This window comes from Canis lupus, chromosome 8, assembly GCF_048164855.1.
Source record: "Canis lupus baileyi chromosome 8, mCanLup2.hap1, whole genome shotgun sequence".
NCBI lineage: Eukaryota > Metazoa > Chordata > Mammalia > Carnivora > Canidae > Canis > Canis lupus.
Window position 1 is genome coordinate 65622317 of NC_132845.1, and position 24848 is coordinate 65647164.

General features: G+C 47.8%; 1 protein-coding gene and 1 long non-coding RNA gene across 4 annotated transcripts; one reads left to right on the plus strand and one right to left on the minus strand.

Moving 5' to 3' along the window:
* The first annotated feature begins 362 nt into the window (after nt 1-362).
* LOC140638864 (uncharacterized) lies at nt 363-21957 on the plus strand. 3 transcript variants are annotated; one of them, XR_012035824.1, is made up of 7 exons: nt 363-598; nt 1695-1751; nt 1880-2024; nt 16196-16384; nt 17190-18774; nt 19783-19909; nt 20974-21957. It is a non-coding gene; the product is annotated as an uncharacterized lncRNA (long non-coding RNA). The 3 variants fall into 3 exon arrangements; XR_012035826.1 differs by having other exon boundaries at nt 17341-18774; XR_012035825.1 differs by lacking the exon at nt 363-598 and adding an exon at nt 712-1178.
* On the minus strand, nt 9818-19877 carry LOC140638859 (speedy protein E4-like). Its single transcript, XM_072836924.1, has 7 exons — nt 18193-19877; nt 17496-17690; nt 16804-16862; nt 16235-16320; nt 14519-14687; nt 14276-14374; nt 9818-12207 (listed from the first exon to the last, which is right to left on the minus strand). The coding sequence occupies exons 1-6, from the start codon at nt 18299-18301 to the stop codon at nt 14315-14317; spliced, it is 678 nt and encodes a 225-aa protein (XP_072693025.1). The 5' UTR covers nt 18302-19877; the 3' UTR covers nt 9818-12207; nt 14276-14314.
* Nucleotides 21958-24848: the final 2891 nt, after the last annotated feature.

Sequence of the window (24848 nt, forward strand, 5' to 3'; positions counted from 1 at the left end):
CCCGGGAAACAGAGTCCGGGTGTTTGTGCCGCTCCCCCAGGGGGCTCCCGCAGGACCCGGGCCGCACGCCGGCGCCGTGGTGCGCATGTGCAGCTCGGCCTGTGTGCGTGTTGGCGCAGGCGCAGTGCGGCCGCGCTGCTCTCGCTTCCTGTGCGTGCGCAGGTCACCGCTCGCCGCGGTTCCCAGGCTTCGGCCTCCGGCGGCCGAGGATTCCCCGGTACCCGCGGGGCTGTCCGCCGTCCGGCCGGGCCGGCACCCAGCGGGCGCGGGTCCGCGCGGGCCGGGCGGAGGCGCGAGCGGGATCCCCCCAGCGCGAGCCCCGGAGCCCGCGGGCCTGGGCCGGAGGAGCCGGGCGGTCGAGTGGCGGCGGCGGCGGCGGCGGCGGCGGCGGGGCCCGGGTCCGGCCGGTTTGCGGCCGCAGGACGGCGAGGCGTCAGGCGGCCGTTTGGGGCCCCGGAGGGTGGTCGGCCCGAAGTGAGTTTGCGCGCTAGTTCCAGAGCCGGCGCCCCGGGAACGGCGGCCCCGGGAGGCGCAGGAGGAGCAGCCCCCGCCCCGGATCCCTCGCGAGCCTTGGGGCAGCTCGGCGGGTCCCGACGGGGTAGGTCGTGCGCTCGCGGGCCTCCTGGCGGTTGTGGATCTTCCGGGCGGCCAGAGTGCGCGCGGGCGGGGAGGGATGGGCGCTCCCCCGGGACGCGGGACTCGTGGGGTCCCGGCTTCCCGGGGGCGCAAGGGGCTCCCGCCTCCCCTTGCCCCGTCCCCCGCTTGCTGCGCCGTCGCCCTGTCCAGCCTGCAGACGGGTCTCTAAGCGCCCAGGAGTGTGTGCGGAGCCGGCTGCGTTGTGCCCTGGGGCATCTGCCGGTGGAGCGCAGGGCCGGTGTGCGAGGAGGGCCGGGCTGCGGCTGCCTGGTTGACAGAGGAGCCTGGGCCTGAGAAGGGAGGCGGCTTGTCCAGGGCGACGGGGTCCGTGGGTGGGCTTGCTCTCGGGCCTGAGCTCCTGGGCGCGCGTGCTGGCCGCCCTGTTAGTTTTCGTGATCAAAAGGTTCTTCGGTGTAGCTAGCGCACAAGCCAGTGAAGGGAGAGCATTTGAAAACAAGTGCGCCTTGATGCACCTTTACCCTGCTTTAGAGACCTGGTGTTTTCTGTTCCTGTGCATACGTGATTTTAAGTCATTTGAAGAGGTAAGGAAAGACGGAGAGAGCACCGTGAAGAGGAGGGTTTTTTTCAGCGTTAGTTTAATGAAGGCAAACGGTTTGAAAAATGAGCCGATGTTTATATTAACCATTGAAGAGTAACCCATCTAGGGCAGCCCGGGTGGCTCAGTGGTTTCACGGGTCCTTCGGCGGAGGGTGTGATCCTGGAGATCCAGGATGGAGTCCCACGTCGGGCTCCCTGCATGGAGCCTGCTTCTCCCTCTGCCTGTGTCTCTGCCTCTCTCTCTCTCTCTCTCTCTGTGTCTCTCTCTCTCTGTCTCTCTGGGTCTCTTGTGAATAAACAAATAAATAAAATCTTAAAAAGAAAAAGAAAGAGTAACGCATCTGATCACCTCGTGATCCGTGGGAGGGACCCCAATTCTCTTGTACCTTTCTCTTTTCTCACATTTTTAGCCTCTTCTGAGTGTTCACAGGGAATGAGATTTCTTTGGAGGTATTATGCAGGATGACCAGTGACTTCTATCATTTCTTCTTCTTCCCCAGGTCCACCGTTAACAGTCTATGGTTTTCCAAGAGCAGCAGAAAATGAATGAATCCCAGGTGAGTTTTCCTGTGTCCGTGCTTGGTTTTGTAATGCATTTCAGCAGATTTATATGGGTCCAGATTTTAAAATGGGAGTATGGAAATAAAAGACGTTATCATGTAACATGCACTTCTCACCCTGTCAGATCAGCACCTGTTGTGCCCAAGATTGCGAATGCGAGAAAACCGCCAAGGAGCCGAGGCCGATGCAAGTACATGAGGGTTTATTGAGAAGCTCGAGCTTGGGTCCAAGTACACCCGACACAGCGGAGCAGGGACTTGGAACCTGAGGTGGGTTACGGCTGGGATTTTATGGGCTGATCTAGGGGTAAGGTGGGGTTTTTCAGTAAAGCGTGGGGGTGTGAGAATCTGCAGTAAAGAGGTCTCACGAGCTCTTGCTTCCTTATTCCGATAAGGGCGTGCTTTGTGGTTTTTCGTGTAGCCGGGGGAAGGTAGAGTTCAGTACCTGGTCACAGTGGCCTGAGACGGCTACCGAAGCTACAATGACTGTACTTGTGCCAGTGTTAAGCTTGAATGGCCCTAATATTCTCAGCCTCCACACACCCAGAGTCTTTTGTCGAGTTCATGTGTGCGGAGCTACCCCTATGTGGTGGGGCTACATACGTGAGTCAGGTGCCTGATAGTCCCAGAAAAGGAGCGTACCGTGCGTTACATGATTTGAATGGAGCGTAAGAGGAAACCATTTTTTGTAACTTGTGGGTTTTAAAGATTTCTTCGGACTTGAGAAACTGTCTTTGTGAAATTGATGTAGTTGTGGGTAGCTTTCCTGATGATGATCATTGAATCATTGCAACCTATGACATGTTTGTTGCTTATCTAAACCGAGGACCTGGTACATATAATTTTTCCAGGCACCAAAATACCGTGATCCAAGGAGACATATTTTCATTGTTACTGTTTTGTCCAGGGGTAAAAGCTGAGTCGTGAGTGTAATGGCCTGCGCATCCTTCAGGTGGCTTCTGTTATTCTTACTTGTTCGGGTTGTGCAGTACATAATACAGCGAGGTATTCCCTAGTAAATATGCAGTCACTGCCGTTCCCATTTCAATTCTTAGCATCTTGATTTTGTCCTCACCCCTCTCTGGAACGTATTGCTACAGATTAGCAGTGACCTGGGCCCCTGGGTGACTCAGGCAGCTAAGTGTCTGCCTTTGGCTCAGGTTATGATGCTCGGGTCCTGGGATCGAACACTGAGTTGGGCTCCCTGCTCTGTGGGTCTGCTTCTCCCTCTGTCCCTCCCCCCACTTGTGTGTGCTCTCACTCTCTTGCTCTCTCTCTCACTGTGTTGCTCACTATCAAATAATAAAAATCAATCAATCAATCAATCAATCAATCGCGGTGATCTCAGTACAGTCAGATGCATCAGACATCATCCAGCTCTTACCTCCCGTGATCATTCGTCTGACGTATTACTTCCACGTGTCTTTTCTTCGTGGAGTCTCCCTTTGCTTGGCTTTTAAAAAGGTTCACCTGCAGATAGTTTTGCTCTTTAGCTGATCAGGGGTGTTTGAAAAAGTAGGTGAGGGTAACCTGCAATACCTATTTTTCTGAGTATATAATATCTGGTGTTTAAAGTTTCGCCATCTTCTGGATGTGTTTGAGGTGGTTCTTTTCAATCAGGATACACAGAGACCACCCTCCAGGTGGCTAACTAAGTCTTTTAAATCATTTACTGATGGTTTCCTTGTATGTCTCTTATGTTACTGCTTTGTAATCTATGTTTTGAAGAAATTGTGTTTATCCTGTGTTTCCGGTAGTCTGGATTGTGTGGACCACGTTGCTGTCATTCTAACTTGAAGACTTTTGTCATTACCCATATGCCTTCTATAATTGGTAGTTAGCTCTGGACGTTGACCCAGTTCTGTTCAGTTCTTTTGCAAGACTTTGCTGCCCTTGACTCTCGTCCTCTTTCCCCTGGAGGCCCGTACCATCTTCCTTTGTTTTTGTGACGTTAGCATCCATTGGTTGATGTTCATTGCCAAGATCCCCCAGTTCTTTAGGGGAGACAAGGTGGTGGTATGTTACTTTACCATTTCTTTGTTTCCCAGCTAGAATACATTCCTAAAGAACAACATCTCTTTAAATAGTTCTGTGTTACTTACAGAGAGGATTATTTTCACAATATCCAGTAGGCTCCTAAGCAACTGGGATTTTTTTTTTTTTGATTCATTTTGTTACCATTATGAGCTCATGGGTTTACACATATTTTAAGTATTTCAGTACATTGAAGTCGTTTCTCTCTTTGATGTCCAAGTGGTTCTGTGTTTGACCAGAGGAATCCCTTCAGATGGGTTTCTGAGTCCTTTTGCAACATCCTCTGTGTATTTGATAGCATTCGTTTTTATTCAGCATTTTATTTTGAAAAAACTTCAATCTTACACAACAGTCGCAAGGATCTTAGAGAACTTCCATGTTCCCTTTGCCCAGATACACCAGTTTTTTTACCTGTCCCCACATTTGCTTTATTAGCTCTCTGTGTGTGTGTGTGTGTGTGTGTGTGTGTGTCTGTATGTATATTTCTTACCTGAATCATTTGAGAGTGGGTGTCATCTGTCTTGTCCGTTTTCAGATTATGCCTGCTAAGATCAAGGATATTGATGGATGGATTGAATTCCGGAAGTGGAAGATTATTGTAACAGTCTCATGTAGCCAGTCTGGCTTTCTTTTGAGACGTGTTGGCATCTGATTTCACCCTTTTACTTTCAACCTATTTCCATCTTTATACTTCAAGTGCAGATAGTTGGATCTTGCTGTTTTTAAATCCAGTCTGACAGTCTCTGCCTATTAATTGGGTTGCCTAGACCACCTTACATGTAATCTGACTATTGATATAACCAGTAAGGGTTGTAGTCTGGTTTTGTTTTCTCTTTGTACCATTGGCTTTGTTTCTTTTTTCTTCTTTTGTGAACTTCTTTCCTTTCAATGGATTGTGTATTTTTTGTGATTCTGTTTTACATCTCTTGCGGGGAGTTTAGCTCTAACACTGTTATGTTTTTATTGTTTTGGGGTTTCTATTATGCAGCTTTAATATTTTACAGTTCATCTTCAGGTAATGTACTGTTTCACTTCAACTATAGTGAGCCTGTGGTTATTTCCATTTCTCCCCTCTTGGTCCTTATGTTGTTGTTGGCTATTACTTTTTTTTTTCTTCTTTTTTTAAGACTTATTATTGATTTATTCATGAAAGACACACACACACAGAGAGAGAGAGGGAGAGAGAGGGAGAGGGAGAAAGGCAGAGACACAGGCAGAGGGTGAAGCAGGCCCCATGCAGGGAGCCCGACGCGGGAGTGGATCCTGGGTCTCCAGGGTAAGGCCCTGGACTGACGGCGGGGCTAAACTGCTGAGCCACCCAGGCTGCCCGGATATTACTTTCACAGGTAGAATCAATCCCCCAAGACATTGTGATTTTTGGGTAAAGCGTTATTTTTTAAGGAATACTAAAATAACATCGTTGCCATTTCTGGTGCACTTGGTTTCTTTATGTTTTATGTCTGTCCAGATTTAGATCTCCTGTCATTTTCCTTCAGCCTGAAGGACATCCTTGAACACTTTGAGGCTTTTTTTTTTCTTTTCCAATATTTAATTTAAATTTTAGGTAGTGAACATGCAGTGCAGTATCGGTTTCAGAGGTAGAATTCAGTGATTCATCACATATAAGACACCCCGTGCTCATCACAACAAGTGCCCTCCTTGATACTCATCCCCTATCTAGCCCCTCCTGCAATCAGCTCCCTCCATCAACCCTCAGTGTATTCTCTATCCTTAAGAGTCTTATGGTTTGTTTCCCTATCTCCCTTTTTCCCTCTTCCCATATGTTCATCTGCTTTCTTCAATTCCTCATATGAATGAGATCATACGGTATTTGTTTCTCTCTTACTTTGCTTAGGTTAGTATAGTGTACCTCTATCCATGTCATTGCAAATGGCAAGAGTCCGTTCATTTTGATGAGTAAGTAGCATTCCGTTGTGTATATACACCGCATCTTCTTTATCCATTCACTACTCAATGGATATTTGGACTCTCTTCATAGTTTGGCTGTTGTTGATAATGCTGATATATGTCAGGTTTTCTTTTAATGATGGGCGGAGACAATTCAAGACAGCAGAACCAGGTGGTAGGTTTGAGAGTGCTTTAATGGGGAGCGCTCCCTGGTGTGGCTCCCTGAAGCCGCGCCCAGGCAAAGTGCAGGGGTGTTTATAAAGAGTTTTTGGCGGGAAGATGGGGCCAGGGCGGCATTCGGGTTGGGGCAAGGGTTACAGGGTGGTGGGCGTCGGGGGTGGGGTGGGGTAGGGGGGTGATCTGTGTTTTGTAAGCTAAGATAGTGTAGGGCAGCAAGGCAGCTTTGGCAGGAAGATGGGGGTGGGGCGGCAAGGCGCCTTTATTGGGAGGTTGCTGGCCTCGGGTGGGCTGTTTTGACGTCCCCAGTCTCACCAGCCCAACACTATAAACATCAGAATGCTTGAATCTGTATTTTTGCATCCTTTGGGTAAATAGTTAGCCAGTAGTGCAATTGGTGGATCCTAGGGTAGCTCTATTTTTAACTTTCTGGGGAACCTCCATACTGTTTTCCAGCATGGCTGCACCAGTTTGCATTGCCAGCAACAGTACAAGAGGGATGTTGTTTCTTGTATGTTTAATTTAATTTGGGGTTTCTGACAGGTGTTAGTTGATATCTCATCGTGGTTTTGATATCTTTCTCCGGTGATGAGTGATGTTGAGCATCTTTTCATGTGTCTGTCTTCTTTGGGTGTCTTCTTTGGAAAACTGTCTCTTCGTGTCTTCTGCCCATTTCTTAAGTGGACTATTTGCTTTTTGGATGTTGAGTTTGATAAGTCCTTTTTTATAGATTTTGGAACCCTTTTTTTGGTGGTTGTTAGGATTATTTATTTGAGAGAAAGAGAGAGCACAAGTGGAGGGAGGGGGCAGAGGGAGAGAGAGAATTCCCAAGGTGACTGAGCTCTGAGTACAGAGCTGGACTTGGGGCTTGATCCCAGGCCTCTGAGATCATGACCTGAGCTGAAATCAACAAATGAGCCACCCAGGGGCCCTGGAACATTTCTTGTAGTTGCTAATGAATTCTTTCAGCTCTCATGTCCAAAAATGCTTTTGTGTGTGTGTGTGTGTGTGTGTTTGTGCCTTGGTTTTGTTTCAAGGCAGCTTTGCTGGTTTATCTCCTGTACTTCAGGCATGTTCCTCTACTGTCTTCTCGCATCTGTTCTCTTGCCGCCTGTTTGCTATTTCTTTATTGTTTGGAACCATCATCTTGTTTCTTGCATCATTTCCTTGAGGTCATTTGAGCTGTTTCCTAACCTGCCTTCACCTGCCATCCTACAGAGGCCTAGAGCTTCCTAAATATACATTTTAAATCCTAGATGTTTCATAAGTCGTGTCTGTTTCCAAGCTGTCAGAGTGTTTTTCCTCTTTGTTTCCATGTCTGCACAATCTAGTCTCTCTGCTACCCTGAGTCCATCAACTGTGTGTCCCACTTCTTAATGTTGTCCCTGTTCTAGAGCTGCTCTAATTAGATTTTAATGTCCCTTGCCCTTTTGACCTTGGTGGTTTCACTTTCTGAAATCGCTCCATGCCTATCAGCTCATGTCATTTACTAGAGTTGCAACCCCACCGCAGCACACGCGCGCAAGTGCGCACGCACACGCACACACAAACACGGTTTTTCCTTTGGCTTCTCTTTCCTCAGTTGCTCACTGTCATTAGGTGCTCCTATATAGAGATATATAGGTGCACCTATATTCATATCCTAAATTTCTCGCATCACCTGGGCTATTCCAAATCCCTGTGAGCACCCCATTACTTCAATCCTTATCTGTTTAACTTCTCCGGTATCTCCTGTGATTGATCTGTCCTCAAATCTGTATCTTCCCTGACCACCTGAGTTCTGACAGACTCCTGACCATAGCCAATGTGTTGTGGAAAGAATTTGTCTGGGTCTTCTGCCTGGATCCTGGAAGAGAGCTTCTAAATCTTTGGAATTGCCTAAGTGATGGGAGTGTTTGTTATCCTGGTAGGCCTCTTGGACCAAACCTGAGTTGATGCTAAGGATAGGGGCCGGCTATATCAGGAACACCAACAGGGTTGGGGCTTTTGAACCACTTGATATCAGCCCAATCTCTAGCGGAAGGAAGGGAGCCTGAGATTGAGTTCAGCGTATGGCCAATGATTGAATTAATCACACTCCCATAATGAAACTTCAGTAAAAATTCCGGTCACCACACTTGGGTGAGCTTCCTGACTGGTGATACACATGTATGTATGTGCCAGGAGCATGATGCATCCTGAGGACACTAAAGTGTTCTCTGCTGCTACCGTTGCCCAAGATGGTTTTCTCCAAAATGCAGGATTCATGTCATTAGCTCTTTCTTCTCCATGCTTATCTTATTTGAGCTTTAGCTCCTCTTATCTTATTGTGCTTCTCAGAAAGTTCTCCAAAGCCGTCATTTCTATGCAGTTGTTACCATTTCATCACACACTGTTTTTTTTCTTCTGCCACAAAAAACTGGAATTGGGGGGTGTGCAAAGGACGCCTACTGTGATTGAATATTGAACACAGAATGCTTGTGTTCCCTGCACTCCTGGATCTGCTTGCCTTGGACCATCTCCTGGAATGCGTAATCTTGCCGAGTCACCTTGCCTTCATTGTAAATTTCAGATTACTGTCTAGGTCCCCATAGCGCTATCTTCCTTTTCTCCCCCCTTTTCTCCCTCAATATCTTCTCGTTTCCTACTTAAAGACATTAGCTCAGGGGGTGCCTGGGTGGCTCAGTTGGCTAAGCACCTGCCTTCAGTGGAGGTCATGATCCCGGGGCCCTGAGATGGAGCCCCAGGTCAGGCTCCCTGCTCAGTGGGGAGTCTGTTTTTCCTTCTCCCTCCGCTCCTCCCCCTGCTCGTGTTTGCCCTCTCTCTCACCAAAATAAATAAATCTTTAAACAAAAGAAGACACCAGCTGAAGATCCTCCTTGTCTTCAGTTTTTTCTACATGAAAAATAACTGAGAGTTAGTTTTGAAAGTTAAGAAATGTGGCTGACATCTACGGAAGACCCACAGCAAATATCATCTCCATGGGGAAAACCTGAGAGCTTTTCCCCTAAGGTCAGGAACACAGAAGGTATGTCCACCCTCATCACTGCTGTTCAACACAGTACGAGAAGTCTGGGCCTCCACAGACAAGATAAAGCAGTAAAAAGCATCAGAATCCGCAAAGAAGAAGTCAAACGCACTTTCTGCAGATGCCATGATACTCTACATGGAAAGCCCCAAAGATTCTACCCCAAAATTGCTAGAACTTGTATAGGAATTCAGCAAAGTGGCAGGAAATAAAAATCCATGCACAAAAACCAGCTGCATTTCTATACACTAAGAATGAGACAGAAGAAAGAGAAATTAAGGAGTCTCCCCCGTTTCCAATTGCACCCCAAACCGTCAGATACCTAGGAATAAACCTAACCAAAGAGGCAAAGGATCTGTACTCAGAAAACTGTAGAACACTCATGAGAGAAATTGAGGAAGATACAAAGAAATGGAAAAACGTTCTATGCTCATGGATTGTAAGAACATATGTTGTTAAGACATCTGTGCTACCTAGGGCAGTCTATACATTCCGTGCAATCCCTGTCAAAATATCATCAACTTATTTCACGGAGTTGGAACCAATAATCCTAAAATTTGTATGGAACCAGAAAAGACCCTGAGTAGCCGCCAAAGGAGTGTCAAACAAACAAACAAACAAAACGAAAAACTGGTGGCATCACGATTTCAGACTTCAAGCTCTGTTACAAAGCAATATTCAAATGACAGCATAGTACTGGCACAAAAACAGACACATAGATCAATGGAACAGAATAGAGAATGTAGAAATGGACCTTCAACTAATCTTCGACAAGGCAGGAAAAATATCCTGTGGAAAAAAGACAGTCTCTTTAACAAACGGTGCTGTGAAAATCGGACAGCCACATGCAGAAGAATGAAAGTGGACCATTTCCTCACACCATACACAGAAATAGACTCAAAGTGGATGAAAGACCTAACTATGAGACAGGTGTCGATCAAAATGCTAGAGGAGAACACAGGCAGCAAACTCTGTGACGTCTGCTGCAGCAACGTCTTACGACACATGTCTCCAAAGGCAAGGGAAACAACGGCAAAAATGAACTATTGGGACTCCATGAATATTGAAAGCTTTTGCCCAGCAAAGGAAACAGTCGAGGAAACCAAAAGATACCCAACACAATGGGAGAAGATATGTGCAAATGACATATCAGATAAAGGGCTAGTATCCAAGATCTATAAAGAACTTATCAAACTCAATACCCAAAGAACAAATAATCCAACAAGAAATGGGGAGAAGAAAAAAAAGGTGCTCAGCAGTTGAGCACCTGCCTTTGGTTCAGGTCACGATTCCAGAGTCCTGGGATTGAGTCCCACATCAGGCTCCCTGCGAGGAGCCTGCTTCTCCCGCTGCCTGTGTCTCTCCCTCTCTCTCTGTGTCCCTCATGAATAAATAAACAAAATATTTTTAAAACTCAAATGGGCAGAAGACATGAACAGACATTCCGCCAAAGAGGACATACAAATGGCCGACAGACACATGAGACTACGCTCCACATGCCTCGGCATCAGGGGAATAGAAATCAAACTACACTGAGATACCACCTCACACAAGTCAGAGTGGCTAAAATTGACAAGTCAGGAAATGATAGACGTTGGCAAGGATGTGGAGAAAGGGGGACCCTTGTACACTGTTGGTGGTAACGTAAGCTAGTGTAGCTACTCTGGAGGTTCCTCAGAAAGTTCCAAATAGACCTACCGTATGACCCGGCATTTGCACTACTGGGTATTTACTCCAAAGACACAAGTGTAGTGATGCAGAGGGGCATCTGCACCCCAATGTTCATAGCAGCAATGTCCACAGGAGCCAAACTATGGAAAGAGCCCGGATGTCTACAACAGATGAATGGATCAAGAGGACGTAGTGTGTGTGTGTGTGTGTGTGTGTGTGTGTGTGTGTGTGTGTGTTTGTAATGGAATATTACTCATCCATCAAAACGTGAAGTCTTGCCATTTACAGCAACATGGATGGAACTAGAGGCTATTCCACTAAGCGAAAAAAATCATCGAAAGACAATTATCATATGATTTCACTTAAACATGGAATTTAAGAAACAAAGAAGAGGAGCATAGGAGAAGAGAGGAAAAAATACAAGACGATATCAGAGAGAGACACAAACCATAAGTGACTCTTAATCATAGGCAACAAATGGAGGGTCGCTGGAAGAGAGGGGAGTGGGGGAATAGGACGACTCTGTGACGGACATTCAGGAGGGACATTAAGGAGGGACTGGGTGTTACATGAGGCTGATAAATCACTGACCTCTACCTTTGTAACCAATAATCCATCATATGTTAATTAATTGAAGTGTTTGTTTTTTAAAAGAAGAAGAATATGGAGGCCATGTCCTCTTGAAGAGAAATCAGCACTATCCACCTTAATCTAAAATAAATTCTTGACACATAGTCGTAAATATTAAAAAAAAAAAAAAGGAAAGGAAAAGAAAAACGTGGCTAAATGACCACATCCCCATTAAGCGACAGTATCATTGAACAGTGAACAGATGAGACTGATTGTGATGACCACAAACATCATGAAGGGAAGAAGACATCTCTTTATTATGATTCCCCGAGAGACACCTTTCAGTGTCCTCTTTAATAACCTAAAATAACATACAAACATGTCATCAAGGCAAGTTAAAAAATGACACCTGGTTCTCACAGTTTAATAACGAAGACTATCAAACAAACATTTACAGTTAGAAGAACATGAGGGAACTAACCCGTCTGGTTATAAGTATAACTGATGTATTATATAAGTATAATAAAAACAAAACCTATCCAGAATATGTAAACAAAGTTATAGTTATGCAGCAGCTGAAATCTCATCACAAAACTACGTTGGAACAGCATGTGTTGGAAACTATGACTGTTTCAGAACTATTTAAAATAAATACGTAAATAAAAACTAGAGAAACAAGTATAATCTAAGGGCAACATTTTCAAAATGAACAACTGAAATTCCTGACGTATGTTTGGCTGTCACAATCCTTTGGGTTCTAATTTTATATTTTTGAGGTAATTTCCTCCTCACCTTTGTCCCAGTGCATGAAAAATGGGACCTCCAACCTCTACCTCAGCAGAGATTCAAATTAAGTAATGTGAAATATTTGATGGTGGCCCAGGAGGGGATGGACGTGAAAAAACCCTGGTTTCTTTTTGTCTCTCCATGGACTCCTCCATGGACTCCCAGCTCCTAGGAGTACAACACGATAACTCCATTGAGCTCGTTCTGGAAGGTCCTGGGTTCTTCTAGATTATCTGTGAAAGAAACTCCTGTGTTCCTGACTTCCTACTGAAAACGTGCGTCTCCCCGGGGCTCAGGGATCTGCAATTGAGAAAGAGAGGAAGGACGTCAGATTGTAAGGAGGCAACTCTCCAGATATAGAGATTATTCACCTTCTCAGTCCATTGTAATCAGAGTTGAGACGAATTTATAAGTCCACTTTATCCCTAATCATTCGTTCTAAACCCCAGTTCGTTTTCAAGTATGACTTTTGGACTTTGGTGATCCTGGCTCCAAAAACTTCTTCATGTACCTAAGAACAGGCCCAGTCATCTACTTTATAGCCAGGGCTCTAGGTGATTCTGTTCAGGGACCAAAACAAACAACCTTGAGAGGATGTTGCTTTAGACTGGACACTCACCTTGGTCCTTTTGTGCTACTTAGAGTCTGAACTAATCACCATACCGCAAACATCACTCACACATCAACATCATGAACCATGAGTCCAGATGCCTAATCCCCCATTCTAACCCTACATCCCGATGTTCAACCATAACACCTAGTCCTAAAGTTGGTCAGTGCTATGTGGTCTGAATGTTTGTATCCCACACGCACACCCCAATCATATGTTGAGATCCTAACCCACAAGGTGATGGTGCTAGATGGGGCCACTGGGATGATTAGGGCATGGGTGGGGCCCTCTTGAATGGGATTAGTGCTCTGATAAAAGAGACCCCAGTGACCTGGCTCTCCCCTTCCACCATGTGAGGACACAGCCAGAAGGTGGCAATCTGCAACCCAGGAAAGGTCTGACCAACCCAGTAAAGGTTCTGACACTCTGATCGCAGACTTGTCCCCTCCAAATTGTGAGAAATAAATGTCTGTTGTTCATAAGCCATCCATCCACTCTGTAGTCCTCTGATGTAGGAGCCTAAATGGACTAACAGAGCTATAGTTCACATGAGTTAAACCCAATCTTTACTTAATCCTCTACCCAAATCTATAAGTTTATGTGTCGATCACAATAAGCCATGCTGAAACTATTATTTCTTAAGCTTCACTTGTTCTGACAAACTTCCTTGACCAAAAACCTGAGGGGAAAGGTATAATTGAACAAAATGGGACACTGGTCCGGAAGCAGGCAGGGAACATGAAAAATGCACAGGCAATCTGGCCGTAAGCAATGTGCTTGAAAGGAAATTTGGATGAAAGCATAACTAGACATAATTTCTTTTGTATTACTAGATAGGTAGACTCTTCCATCAAATATCCTACTGTTAGACATATACTTTGTTGTAAATAAGTCCCTGTGGTTGATACCTGTGAGGGATGAAAGGCCAAAAATGAATTAGAAAGTCTGGGGATCCCCGGGTGGCTCAGCGGTTTGGCGCCTGCCTTCGGCCCAGGGCATGATCCTGGAGTCCCGGGGTCGAGTCCCACATCAGGCTCCCTGCGTGGAGCCTGCTTCTCCCTCTGCCTATGTCTCTGCCTCTATCTCTCTGTCTCTCTGTCTCTCTCTCTCTTTCTCTGTGTCTGTGTCTCTCATGAATAGATAAATAAATTTTTTTCCTAAGATTTTTACTTATTTATTCATGAGAGGCACAGAGAGAGAGAGGCAGGCAGAGACCCAGGCAGAGGGAGAAGCAGGCTCCACGCAGGGAGCCCGACGCGGGACTGGATCCCGGGTCTTCAGGAGCACACCCCGGGATGCAAGCGACACTAAACCGCTGCGCCACCGCGGCTGGCCCGCTGTGCCACCGCGGCTGCCCTGGATAATAAACTCTTAAAAAAGAAAGAAAGAAAGTGAATACACAATTTATGGAATCAATTGAAAACTTACTCACTTTCCACAGAAAATCAACATTTCATGAAAGCTATCATTTGGGCCCCATTGCCGTGAATGGAATTATTTCAGCCATGCCTCTGTGACAAACTGGTTTCCCCTAGTCTGGCCCCCACACATCTCCCTGAGGTCATGCCTATGTGTGGTTGTGAGCATGTGGCTGGGACCTGAGTCAGCGTCTGGCTGCGTGGCTGCTCGACTTTACAGTGTGTGGGAAGGCTCATGTGTGGGGCAGGGGAGAGGAGCGTGGTCTAGCAATTGGATTCCTCAGATTTCCTCAATACACAATAAGTCATGGTGCCTGGACCCGTGAGGACACAGACGTACCTCCCCTCAGGCCGATGACCTCGGGCCTCCATGGTCCCTCTAGGGTATGAGGGTGCGATCTCGCCCCCACACCCACAGATCTGGATCGAAAGCCTGGATCTGGAAGACAAAGAGATCCCTGAGAAGACAACCTCCAGGTGGACTCCCCCTCCCTCCCACTCTGCAGTCTCGTCCTGAATCCCATGTCCCTCCACGTCCCCCCCCCTTCCATTGTCCCACCCCAAATCCCCACAGCCCACCCACCTCCTCGCACTCTTCCCTGGACACCCTGGTCCTCCAGCCCATGGATCGGATGAATTGCAATCGCAGTTTGTGGAACAAGGGACGCTGGGAACGGTTCTTCCCATAAAGGAATGAAAAGATGGCTTGTTTGGGGGCCTGGTTGTCCTCTTCCATATCATTGGCCAGGTAGCTGGAGAAAGACATGAGGTTGCTGGTCAGGAGGAGCAGGACAGGAAGGACCCCCCACCTGAGCTCAGCTTCCCAGAAAAGATGCAGTCGGCTTCCTACCCAGCGTCGTAGAGCGCCCCCCAGTCATCAAGAAGGCACGGCTGGGCAGAGACTTCTCCCGCTTTGAGGAGAAAGACAACTCACCCAGAAGCTTGAGGGCATATGCTGCTCTGTTTTCCCATCTCTGAGCCCACCCCCTTCCCTTCAGCCTGTCTGTACACACCCCTGTCGCCCTGTGGAGCAGGGGCATGTATACAGCTCCTGCTCTATTTCTGTAGTCCTGGCTTTCCTCCCAAATGACTAATATAGGACTGGGTTCATGTAGGTGCAGTAATTCAACATGCACTTCTTGTTTCTCTCTTCCCATCGCCTCATGGTCCCTGGCACATCAGATGTACTTTGTAAGTTTTTGTTGAATGAATAAATGAATGCTTTCTCTCACGGTCAAGGGCAATACTGATTACCTCCTCGTAGACCCGACCTAACTTAAACATTTGCAAAATGTAAGGAATTGTCTGAGTGTTTTTGAGAGCATGGTAATATTTTGACAAGACCTGCCTCAACAGGTGTCTCGTGTAATGGGATTGGGGAAGGGGGGAAAGGGGCAGAAGAGGGTAGTGAATGAGAAATAACGGTGGTCCAAAATGCCCATGAGACTAGAATTTTAACAGAAGTGCTACTAGGGTGCAGAAGTCAGGGAGGTTAGGGGGGCATCTGAAGATTTTGGGGGTTGGAATCAATCTTGAGGAAAGGTCGTTTTCTTCAGGGAGACGTGCAAAATCACCTAGACAGGAAACACAGTACAGAAACGGAGGGAAGGGTCCTTGGAAGGATGAAACACGAAGAGGGTGCACAAGTTGGACGGAGACGAGGGGGTTGGAGCTAAGCTGGAAACTCTGACCTTGACCACTAGCACCCCTGGCCCATGAGATTGTTATGGAGCGCAGAGCAGGAGACGATGCTTTGGAAAGACTTCAGGCATATAGCACCCACTGGCTTGGGACGGATTTGTAAGAAACACCAGCGGGAGCCTTTACGACAGATCTGTGCTATGTCTTGAGGCTGAATTGAGGCATTTGTGCTGGGAATGCAGAGGAGGAGGACAGTTATGCTTGGTATTGCCATGGGAAGAAGACAGATCTCAAGGATCAGAACTGGCTGCTGCTTGAGCCTAGTTGCTTGGGGCAAGGCAGCGTCTGTTCTTTCCTTCACTCCTCTTTGGAGAGTTTTTGTTTCCTTCTCTTCAGGGGGTCTCTTAGCTGATGTTAGGGGCATTTGTGTTTGCAAATAATAGTATAAAAAACCCCTATACTCTAATTCTACTGTTTTTATACACAGACTAAACAGCTCAAAAAAAAAAAAAAGATAAATGAATAAATAAATAAAACCCGCAAGATTTAAAGAGTTACAAACAGGTTGAAAAAAAGAGCCGAAAGATCAGAGTCCCACTTCTGCCCTCCTTCCTCCCAGGTTATTGATTACTGCTGATGGATGAGGCGAAATACTCACAGTGCCAGGAAGAAATGAATTCGCTGGTACTGCCAGGAGAAGAGACCAGCGCGGCTAAAATAGGCGATGACCATGGACAAGAGATACTGGCGGAAAGAGGAGAAAAGCCGTCATAGAAGGGTCCCATCCTGGGAGAGGAAGACCAGTGAGGTGAGGGGACAGGAGGCTGGAGCAGGTGGTGCCTCTTTGACATGTTGGGTGAACCTGCTTCTTTGGTGTCAGACAGTTGGTTACAAACTGGGGAAGGCAAGGGAAGAGTTTCAGGTGCTCCCAGGACGGGAGGTTGTGCTGGTTTGAGGGCTTGTGTTTAGGACAGCCAGCTTCAGGAGGGTCTTTGATAAGCTGGAGCCAAAGGAAGCCCCCCAAGAGCAGAGAGGCAAAGGGACTTAAGGTAGCAACAGCCAGAGGGGCACACCTGGTGCTCAGGTCCCAGGGATTCTGCAAAAGCCACGAGGTCCCCGACCAGAAGTCTTGGTAGGCATGAGGTTGGAGAGAGGGTTGAGGAGGCTTTCCCCTGCCCCAGGACAGGTGTTGGAGCAAGAGTCTATCTTAGTGGAGAACAACAATACCTTGTCGGATACTCTCAGATCTTTGTCCCAGGCCAGAAATCTTTTAATGACAGGATCCTCTGTGAAAAGAGGGCAGATGTCTGTCAAGTTGGCAACTGGAATGGGGTTACTGTGGGAACGTTCCAGAGCAAAGAGAACAGTACCTCCCCTGGGGAAGTTTCAGGATGTAGCCAAGGGTGAGGCTGATGGGCAGAGGGGAGAAAAGACCATGGACTGGCCAAGAAAAGTTGGCGGCTCCCCCTTGTCGGGTGACTGAGAGAGAGGCAGGTGTCAGCAGTGCATCTGCAGGATGGGATCTGAAGTAAGTAGTGATGCTGTCTCATCATGCATGGATGTGCCACTGCAGAGACCATAACATCATCCGCTGTCATTTTCTCATTCCACAGTGGCATCGGGGTACAAAGATGGCCTGTCCTCCCCTCCCCGCCCCCGCCCCGACCCAGCCGAAGGCACTTAGATTCAAAAGGCCAGTAAGCGCTAAGATGTCTCAGGAGTGCAACTGCAGCTAAGCTTTCTCATCCCTCTGTCATTTTTAAGTGTCCCCGATGAGGGGTCAGTATGGAGTCCTCCAAGGATGGAGAGAGAGAGCTCAGCGACCTGCAAAGAATTATTTTCCATTGGAAAAGCGTCGCCGTTGGAAGTTTCTGGTGTTTTCAGGAAAAAAGAATAAGGTTGGAGGGTGCTGTTCCTACCGAGCAGCCTGTTGAACGCCTCGTGGTGCTCAGGGAGCACTGAAGATAGCCGCTGTCTCTTCAGCTTCATCTTGAGGCCACTCAGTGTCTCCACCACCCAGATGTCGTTGGCCTCAGGGGCTGTCTCCTCATCGGATTCGATGTCTCTCTTCCTTCCGCGGGACTGAGGCAAGGGGCAGGGGTCTACAAAGGGGGCTGAGTGAAGAAACCAGGCTACAGTACAAAGCTTCTTCTGTCTTTGGAATTCAGCCACGCTTTCCACACCCCCAAACCCAAACTCCCTCTTCATTTCTCTGTGGCCTCATAGATGATTGGCCTCTCCAAAACCACCTTTCATCTTTGTCCTTCATTCATATGCATTTGCCCCCATTCATCTTTGCCACTGTTTCATACCCCCCACCACGCCCTCAAAACTCTTCCTCGTAGATCATTTCTCCCATGAGGATAATGGGATAATTTCCTGTCTTCCTTTATCTCCTCTTTGGATGTCATCTCCTAACCCTCCTTCCTTGCTTCCTGGGTTTTCCTTCCAGTGCGATACCCTTGTCCCCGGCTCCCGTGCTCTCTTCTCCAACCCCTGGCTTTCTGAATCTCTCCTGTCACGTGCAGTCTAGTCAGACACACCTTCCTGGCTTCTGTACCCATTTGTACTCACTAGTCAAGCCTGTCAAGTCCCTTCTCCCTCCTGCTTCCTCACCTGATGGTCCTGGGCTTTCTTCATCTACCACGGCCTCCGGGGGGTACCCTGATGTGCTAGGCTGGGGGCTCTGGCCCTCAGACTGGGCGGACGGTTGACAACTGGCCATGATTTCTCCCAAGCTCTTTGTGCCCTCCCAGGAGACTCAGACCCTCCTCTTCTCAAACTCCCCTTCTGGCTTCTGGGTGAACCCAAGCCCTGTTATCCCTTCTCTAAGCCGGGGCCAAGCTAGGAGTATGGACATGCTCTGCGAAGATGCTCTTGTCCACCTCCGTTGCCAAGAACCATGGAGTCCAGTCTTTCCAATCAGGAAGGTCAGAAGCCTCTGATGTCATGCACCATTCCAGCCTGGCAGCCATTTTGAAGGAAGACACGTGCAACTGCGAGACCGAGGTCCACTTCTGGAGTTCAGGATCAAGGCTATCTCATGTCGCCGATCCAGCCTGCAACCATCCTCCAAAACTGTCCTCGGGGTGTCTGGATCACTCTACTCCTCTCCAGCAGATGCGGGGCTCTCTGCATCCTTCTATTCCTGTTTCACGGTGCAGTCTGGAAGCAGAGGGAGGAAACAGACGAGGGAAGGTAAGATCTTACAAGAGTGAAATAAGTATGTAGGGAAGGTCCAGGTACATGGACTTGTTGGATTGAAAAGTTAGTTTACGTCGCTTAATTTGGCAGAGCTCTCTCACTTGTTTTACTGATGCTGTGTTGGGGATTCTGTGCTGGGGGAGCGTTCATGCTCTACTCTCCGGTGTCCCTGAGCCCGAGAGGTATTTTGAGAGCCTACTCCTAGAAAAATGTACGTGTGCTCCCACACACATCAGATGCTGTCCCCGACTTCAGAAGTCCATGGATCACCCAAAACCTGCCCCTTGATTGCAGTTAATCAGCTCTAGCTTGCATGTAAAATTTTGAGCATGTGTATTACCCTTGACCTAGGAATTTCACTACTCCTTGTGTATCCTATGAATAAACTGTGACGTGCCCACAAAGGCTGAGTGGAAAAACCTCCAATTGGAGGCAGAATCTGTTTTATTGAGAAGGTGGGAAGCCCCCAGGAGCACAGATGCAGTCACAAAATAACTGACTGGCTGTCCTGTGGTATCAGGGGAAGCTTCTTCCACACCTCGTACCTCCTTCCTCTGCTTTTCACCTGGGCATCTGAGTCTTGCTTGCTCTTTCCTTCTTTTGGTGATAAAATAACACAACATAAAATACAGCATTTTAATCACTGGTGAGCGTATCATTAAGTGGCCTTAAGCACATTTGCGTTGTTGTGCTGCCATCAGCAACTTCCGTCTCTAGAACTTGGTCATCTTCCCTCAAACTGGAAGTCTGCACCCATTGAAGCCCCATATCAGGCTCCCTGCTCATGGGGCGCCTGCTTTCCTCTCTCCCCGCTGCCTGTGTTCTCTCTCTCACTCTCTCTCTCATTCAAATAAATGAATGAAAACTCAAGAAAAAAAAAAAATCACACAACAACAACACCTGCCCTCTCCACTAAGTCACAGCTAGCCAGGGGCTGCTCACCCTGGCCTGTCATTCTCTAGTGAGTAATGGTTTCTGTGTTTCCCTTCTGTGACCCTTAAGACCTAGAGACACCCTAGGAAGACGGCTTGCAGTGCTAACTCACAGAACAGAATTCTGGGATGGGGAGACGGGAAGAGGTTCTGGATACCGACTTCGAAGATCTGGTGTCTGAAGCTCAGTGTTAAAGGTACATCTTAGTCTTTGACTTTTATACTCCCCTGCACCCTGGCTGACATATACTTGGTGGGTCCCAAAGTCAGGTTAAGGTGTATCGTCTGTTATTATCGCCTCTTTGAAATGTTCTGAAATGGTGTCTACTTACCAATTTGCCCATGTTTGTTTGCAAATCTTGTTTTCAATCAAAGATCTATCCTTTATAAGACATTTGCAGGAGGAATGTGTCCTCCTTTTCTTTGCTGCGTTGAGAGAGCAGGGTACTAGGATTTGTTTTCTAGAAACAAGGATTGTGAAACCCAAAAGACCAAAGCGGACCCCAGGATTCACTTCAGCTGTTTTGATTCAAATCCTGTAACCTATTCACTCTGTCCCCTTCTCTGTCTGCCCAGACTCCTGAGGATAGACAATCTGGAGGACATAAAGCAGGAGATAGAATACCTGGCTAAAAGATGGGGGTGGTGGGGAGGTGGGAACGATATGGTTTTGTTACAAAGCAGCCTGTGCCCCTAGGCAAATCCTTCCTTCTTCCAGGCCCCCGTTTCTGCACCTGTAAACTAAAATACTTAGATAAGATAATGTGTAAGCGCTCTTCCCTTACAGCATAACCAAGGCAGTGAGAGAGCCAATTTGACATGACCAGGTGTACAAATGCTAGGGTTCAATTGTGTGCCCCCTCGCACCCCCACCACCCCATTCATGTGTACCACGCCCTGGTACCTCAGAATGTGATTGTATTTAGTGGTGGGGTCCTTATGGAAGAAACCAAGGTAAAGTGGGGTCTGTAGCATGCTGTCCTTTATGAAGGGAAAATTGAGGGGGGGGTTGGGGGGCGCAGTTCGTTGAGCATCCAACTCGATTTTGGTCCAGGCCCTGCTCTCAAGGTTGTTAGATTGAGCCCCACATCAAGCCCCAGAGAGGTGTCTGTTCCACACCCGAGAGGGGTGTCTGCTTCTCTCTCCTCTCTCTCTCTCTCTCTCTCTCTTTCCCTTTCCCTGCCCCCCCCCGTTTGCCCCTCCCCTGGCTTGCTTGTCCTCTCTTTGTAAAATGAATGCATAACTTTTTTTTTTTTTAAAGGGAAAATTTGGACGCAAACATCCAAGTACAGAGAAGAGAATGGGATGACACAGGGAGAGAAGACTGACATCTACCAGCCAGGGCGGGAGGATGCAACAGCCCCTCCCCCACAGCACTCAGAAGGAACCAGCCCTGCCCACACCTGAATCTCAGACTCCCAGCCTCCAGAACAGTGAGAGAATGTATTTTTGTCGTGCCCACACCTGAATCTCAGACTCCCAGCCTCCAGAACAGTGAGAGAATGTACGTTTGTCGTGACAGCCTGAAAGCTGCCTGGTTTGTCTTACTTTGTTACAGCTTCCCTGTAGGCAGATCCACACAGTATTTTTGAAGAAGAGGGAATTCAGATTTGACAGTCACTTTCCTGATACTTCTGCTGCCCCTTTCCCCAAAGCAAGACGCGTCCATGTCGGGAGGCTTCAAAGAAGAATGGGTTCTTTCACACAGATTAGAACCTTGAGCTTTCTTAGCCTCTGGCATTTCCTGGTCAAGGTGACTGTTCATTTTGGAAAACATGGTGGAAAGACTTCAAGAGAAGAATGATTTACAAATCTTGAAGATGGGTGTCAGTTAGCTTAATAAAACTGATGCATTAAAGAGAGAAAAATAAACGGGAGCAAACCGAGGCAACTACTTAGGAAATTAAGGGTGGGAAAGGCTTCTTCAAAGACAGTGTCTAAACAGATGAAAAGTATGAAGAGGAAGTGAACGATTTGAACACAGAAACAATATCCATATGACAGAAAATAAAGTAAAACATTAGGTTAAAAAGATCAATGACTTGGGTCGCCTGGGTGGCTTTTTAGTTGGGTCTCTGCCTTCTGGCCAGGGCATGGTCCTGGGGTCCTGAGATCCAGATTGGCCCCCGTCGGACTCCCCTGGGGGAGCCAGCTTCTCCCTCCACCTGTGTCTCTGCCTCTCTGTGTGCATCTCTCATGAATGAAAGAAAGAAAGAAAGAAAGAAAGAAAAGAAAGAAAGAAAGAGAATAAAGCTCAATGATAAATTGGGAGAAATATTTGTGTTTTTTCCAAATACAGAAAGAGAAAACTTTTTATTTTAAATACTAATGAATGAAGAGATTTTAAACAATATGAAATGATGCAGGTCTGCTGCTTCTGGCCCAGACGGACACACGAGGTGAAGATTTGCCCTCCCAGGTTAAATAGGTTTCTAGAAGGAGGAGATAGATGAAAATATGAAATGACAGATTTTAGCTATCTGGAGTGAAGGGTGAGCCTTAAGAGTGTCCAGTTCAGGGATCCCTGGGTGGCGCAGCGGTTTGGCGCCTGCCTTTGGCCTAGGGCGCGATCCTGGAGACCCAGGATCGATTCCCACATCGGCTCCTGGTGCATGGAGTCTGCTTCTCTCTGCCTGTGTCTCTGCCTCTCTTTCTCTCTCTGTGACTATCATAAATAAATAAAAATTTTAAAAAAATATAAAAAAAAAAGAGTGTCCATTTCAGTGCCCAGAGAGTATTGAGGCCGAGGTAGGGGGCTGAGGTTGTGGGGCAGCCCAACGTGTGTCAGTTGCAGGAACGCAGTAGGATGTTCACGGGGAGGGCCACGGCAGCCAGAGTTCACAGGCAGAGAGCCAGAGTGGAGAGGTGGGAGGGTGTCCCGGTCTTCAGCTGAGCCAGGCAGTGCACTGGGGTGGTGGTGGGGGGAGCAGGGGCTGAAGGCCAGGACCCAGGGGACTGGGGTTCTGCCTGTCTTCACCGACGTGCTCAGCGCACCTTCTGTCCTTTACCTGCTGAATACGGAAAAGGATATGGAAGGGATGTGCCTGGAGATCTTCTAGGCTCAGGCCCAGGGGAGGTGTGACCGCCTGGCTCCAATTGCAGCACTCCTTCGGTGAGCATTCCGGCACCAGCCACACTTCGTAGCAGCAAGAGCTGGGCAAGACTGCTCCTGGCTACACTGCCACTGCCATCGGCAGCTTCGGGAGAAGCACACCCTTTGTGAGGGATTAGTTTGATGCAGCAGCTCGGCTAAGGGAAATCGGGAATGGGTTATGTGCCCGTTCATTGATATAAAAGAGTACTTACTGTTACTTTTTAGAAGAGATTTACGGGGCGGGGCGGCGGGCGGGGGGGCCGTTGGTGGTTCGGTCGTTGAGCATCTGCCTTAGGCTCAGGTCGTGATCCCGGGCTCCTGGAATCATGTCCTGCATCAGGCTCTCTGCCGGGGGCTTGCTTCTTCCTCTGCCTGTGTCTGTGCCTCTCTCTCTCTCTCTGTGTCTCTCTTGAACAAATGAATAAAATCTTTAAAAAAAACCCACAAAAACATAAGAGTGTTAGTGGGGCACCTGAGTGGCTCTGGTTGAGCGGGTGTCTTTGGCTCAGGTGTGATCCTGGGGTCTTGGGATGGAGTCCCACAACACGACAACAGGCCCCCTACAGGCAGCCTGCTTCTCCAGTTGCCTATGTCTCTTCCCCTCTCTCTGTGTGTCTCAGGAATATGAAATCTTTTAAAAAGATAAAAGCATTACCTGAGTAAACTTGTAATATAAATACTTCCTCTGTTGATCTCATATGTATCTAAATATCGTTTGAAGCTGAACAATTGTATTGCCCACATTACAACCCAGGAAGGTTGTTCTTAAGGGCCTGGGAGCCATCTCTTTGACCTGTAAACCTCAAGGAAGATAGTGTCCCTCTGTGTCTCCGGGAGGGGGTAAGCATGGTCTCTAGGCATCTTGCTATGAGCTGTAAACTACCTGCTTGACAGAGAAAGGTAAGAACTTTTTTCTCCTCCTTCACACAGAGACAACTAGGATGGACCAGCACCCCGATTACCAGGTGAATTTAGGATGAACTATGAAAAAATGCATAGCAAATGGTGCTGACGAGTCCTGTAGGTGTGAAACAGGTTTACCACTTAGGATGAGAACTATGGGCTGAGCTACAAGGAAAGACAAGTCTCCGGGTTCTCCTTGCAAACTTGTTAGTGGTTTGCCTGTGATGTGCGACACAGTCTGGTTTAAAGGTTATTTAACGGTAGGATGGGGGGCCTGGGTGGCTTAGCCAGGTAAGCAGCTGCCTCTTGGTTTGGGCTCAGGTCCGGATGTCAGGGTTGTGGAATGAAGCCCTCCGTGGGGCTGCTGGCTGAGCCTGGAGTCAGCTGGGGATTCTCTCCTCTTCTCCCTCTGCCCCTCCCCCTGCTCTCACGCCCTCTCTCTCCCCCTCTCTCTCTCAAATAAATCGTTTAAACCAACATAACAATCGTTCTCTTCTTTCTATATTTGTGGAGAGGATTTCCTGGATGGCAGGAGAAGGTTTTTGTTTTTTGTTTTTTGTTTTTTTTTTAAGATTTATTTACTCCTGAGAGACACAGAGAGAGGCAGAGAGGCAGGCAGAGGGAGAAGCAGGCCCCCTGCAGGGAGCCCGATGCGGGACTCCACCCTGGACCTGGGCATCACCGCCTGAGCCCAAGGCAGACGCTCAACTGCTGAGCCACCCAGGCGACCGGGAGATTCTCCTTTTAATCTCCACCACCCCGCGGCGTCGAAGAAGCACTTGGCCAGGCGCGCCGTTATATAATCTCTCCCCCAAAATACTGCTCAATCCTTGTCCTTAGGACCTCCTCGTCAAAACATGGCACTTTAACCTAACAGACATTTAATTCGTCGGACGGGCAAATTCCCAGGGATATGGTTCGGGTTTGTGTGTGTGTGAAACCCGGTTGTTCCACAGTCTGTACTTTGCATTCGTTGTGCAACTTGGACAAGCTACCTTTTCTATTTCCTTCTCCTTTCTTGGAGAAACCATGCGCCTCTCTTATGTCCTCGCTGAGTAGTAATCGTATCCCAGTGTGTTGGTGCAACTTGTCAAAGTTCAGTGACGTGCACACGTGCACCCTTCCCCGTCCTCTCCTGC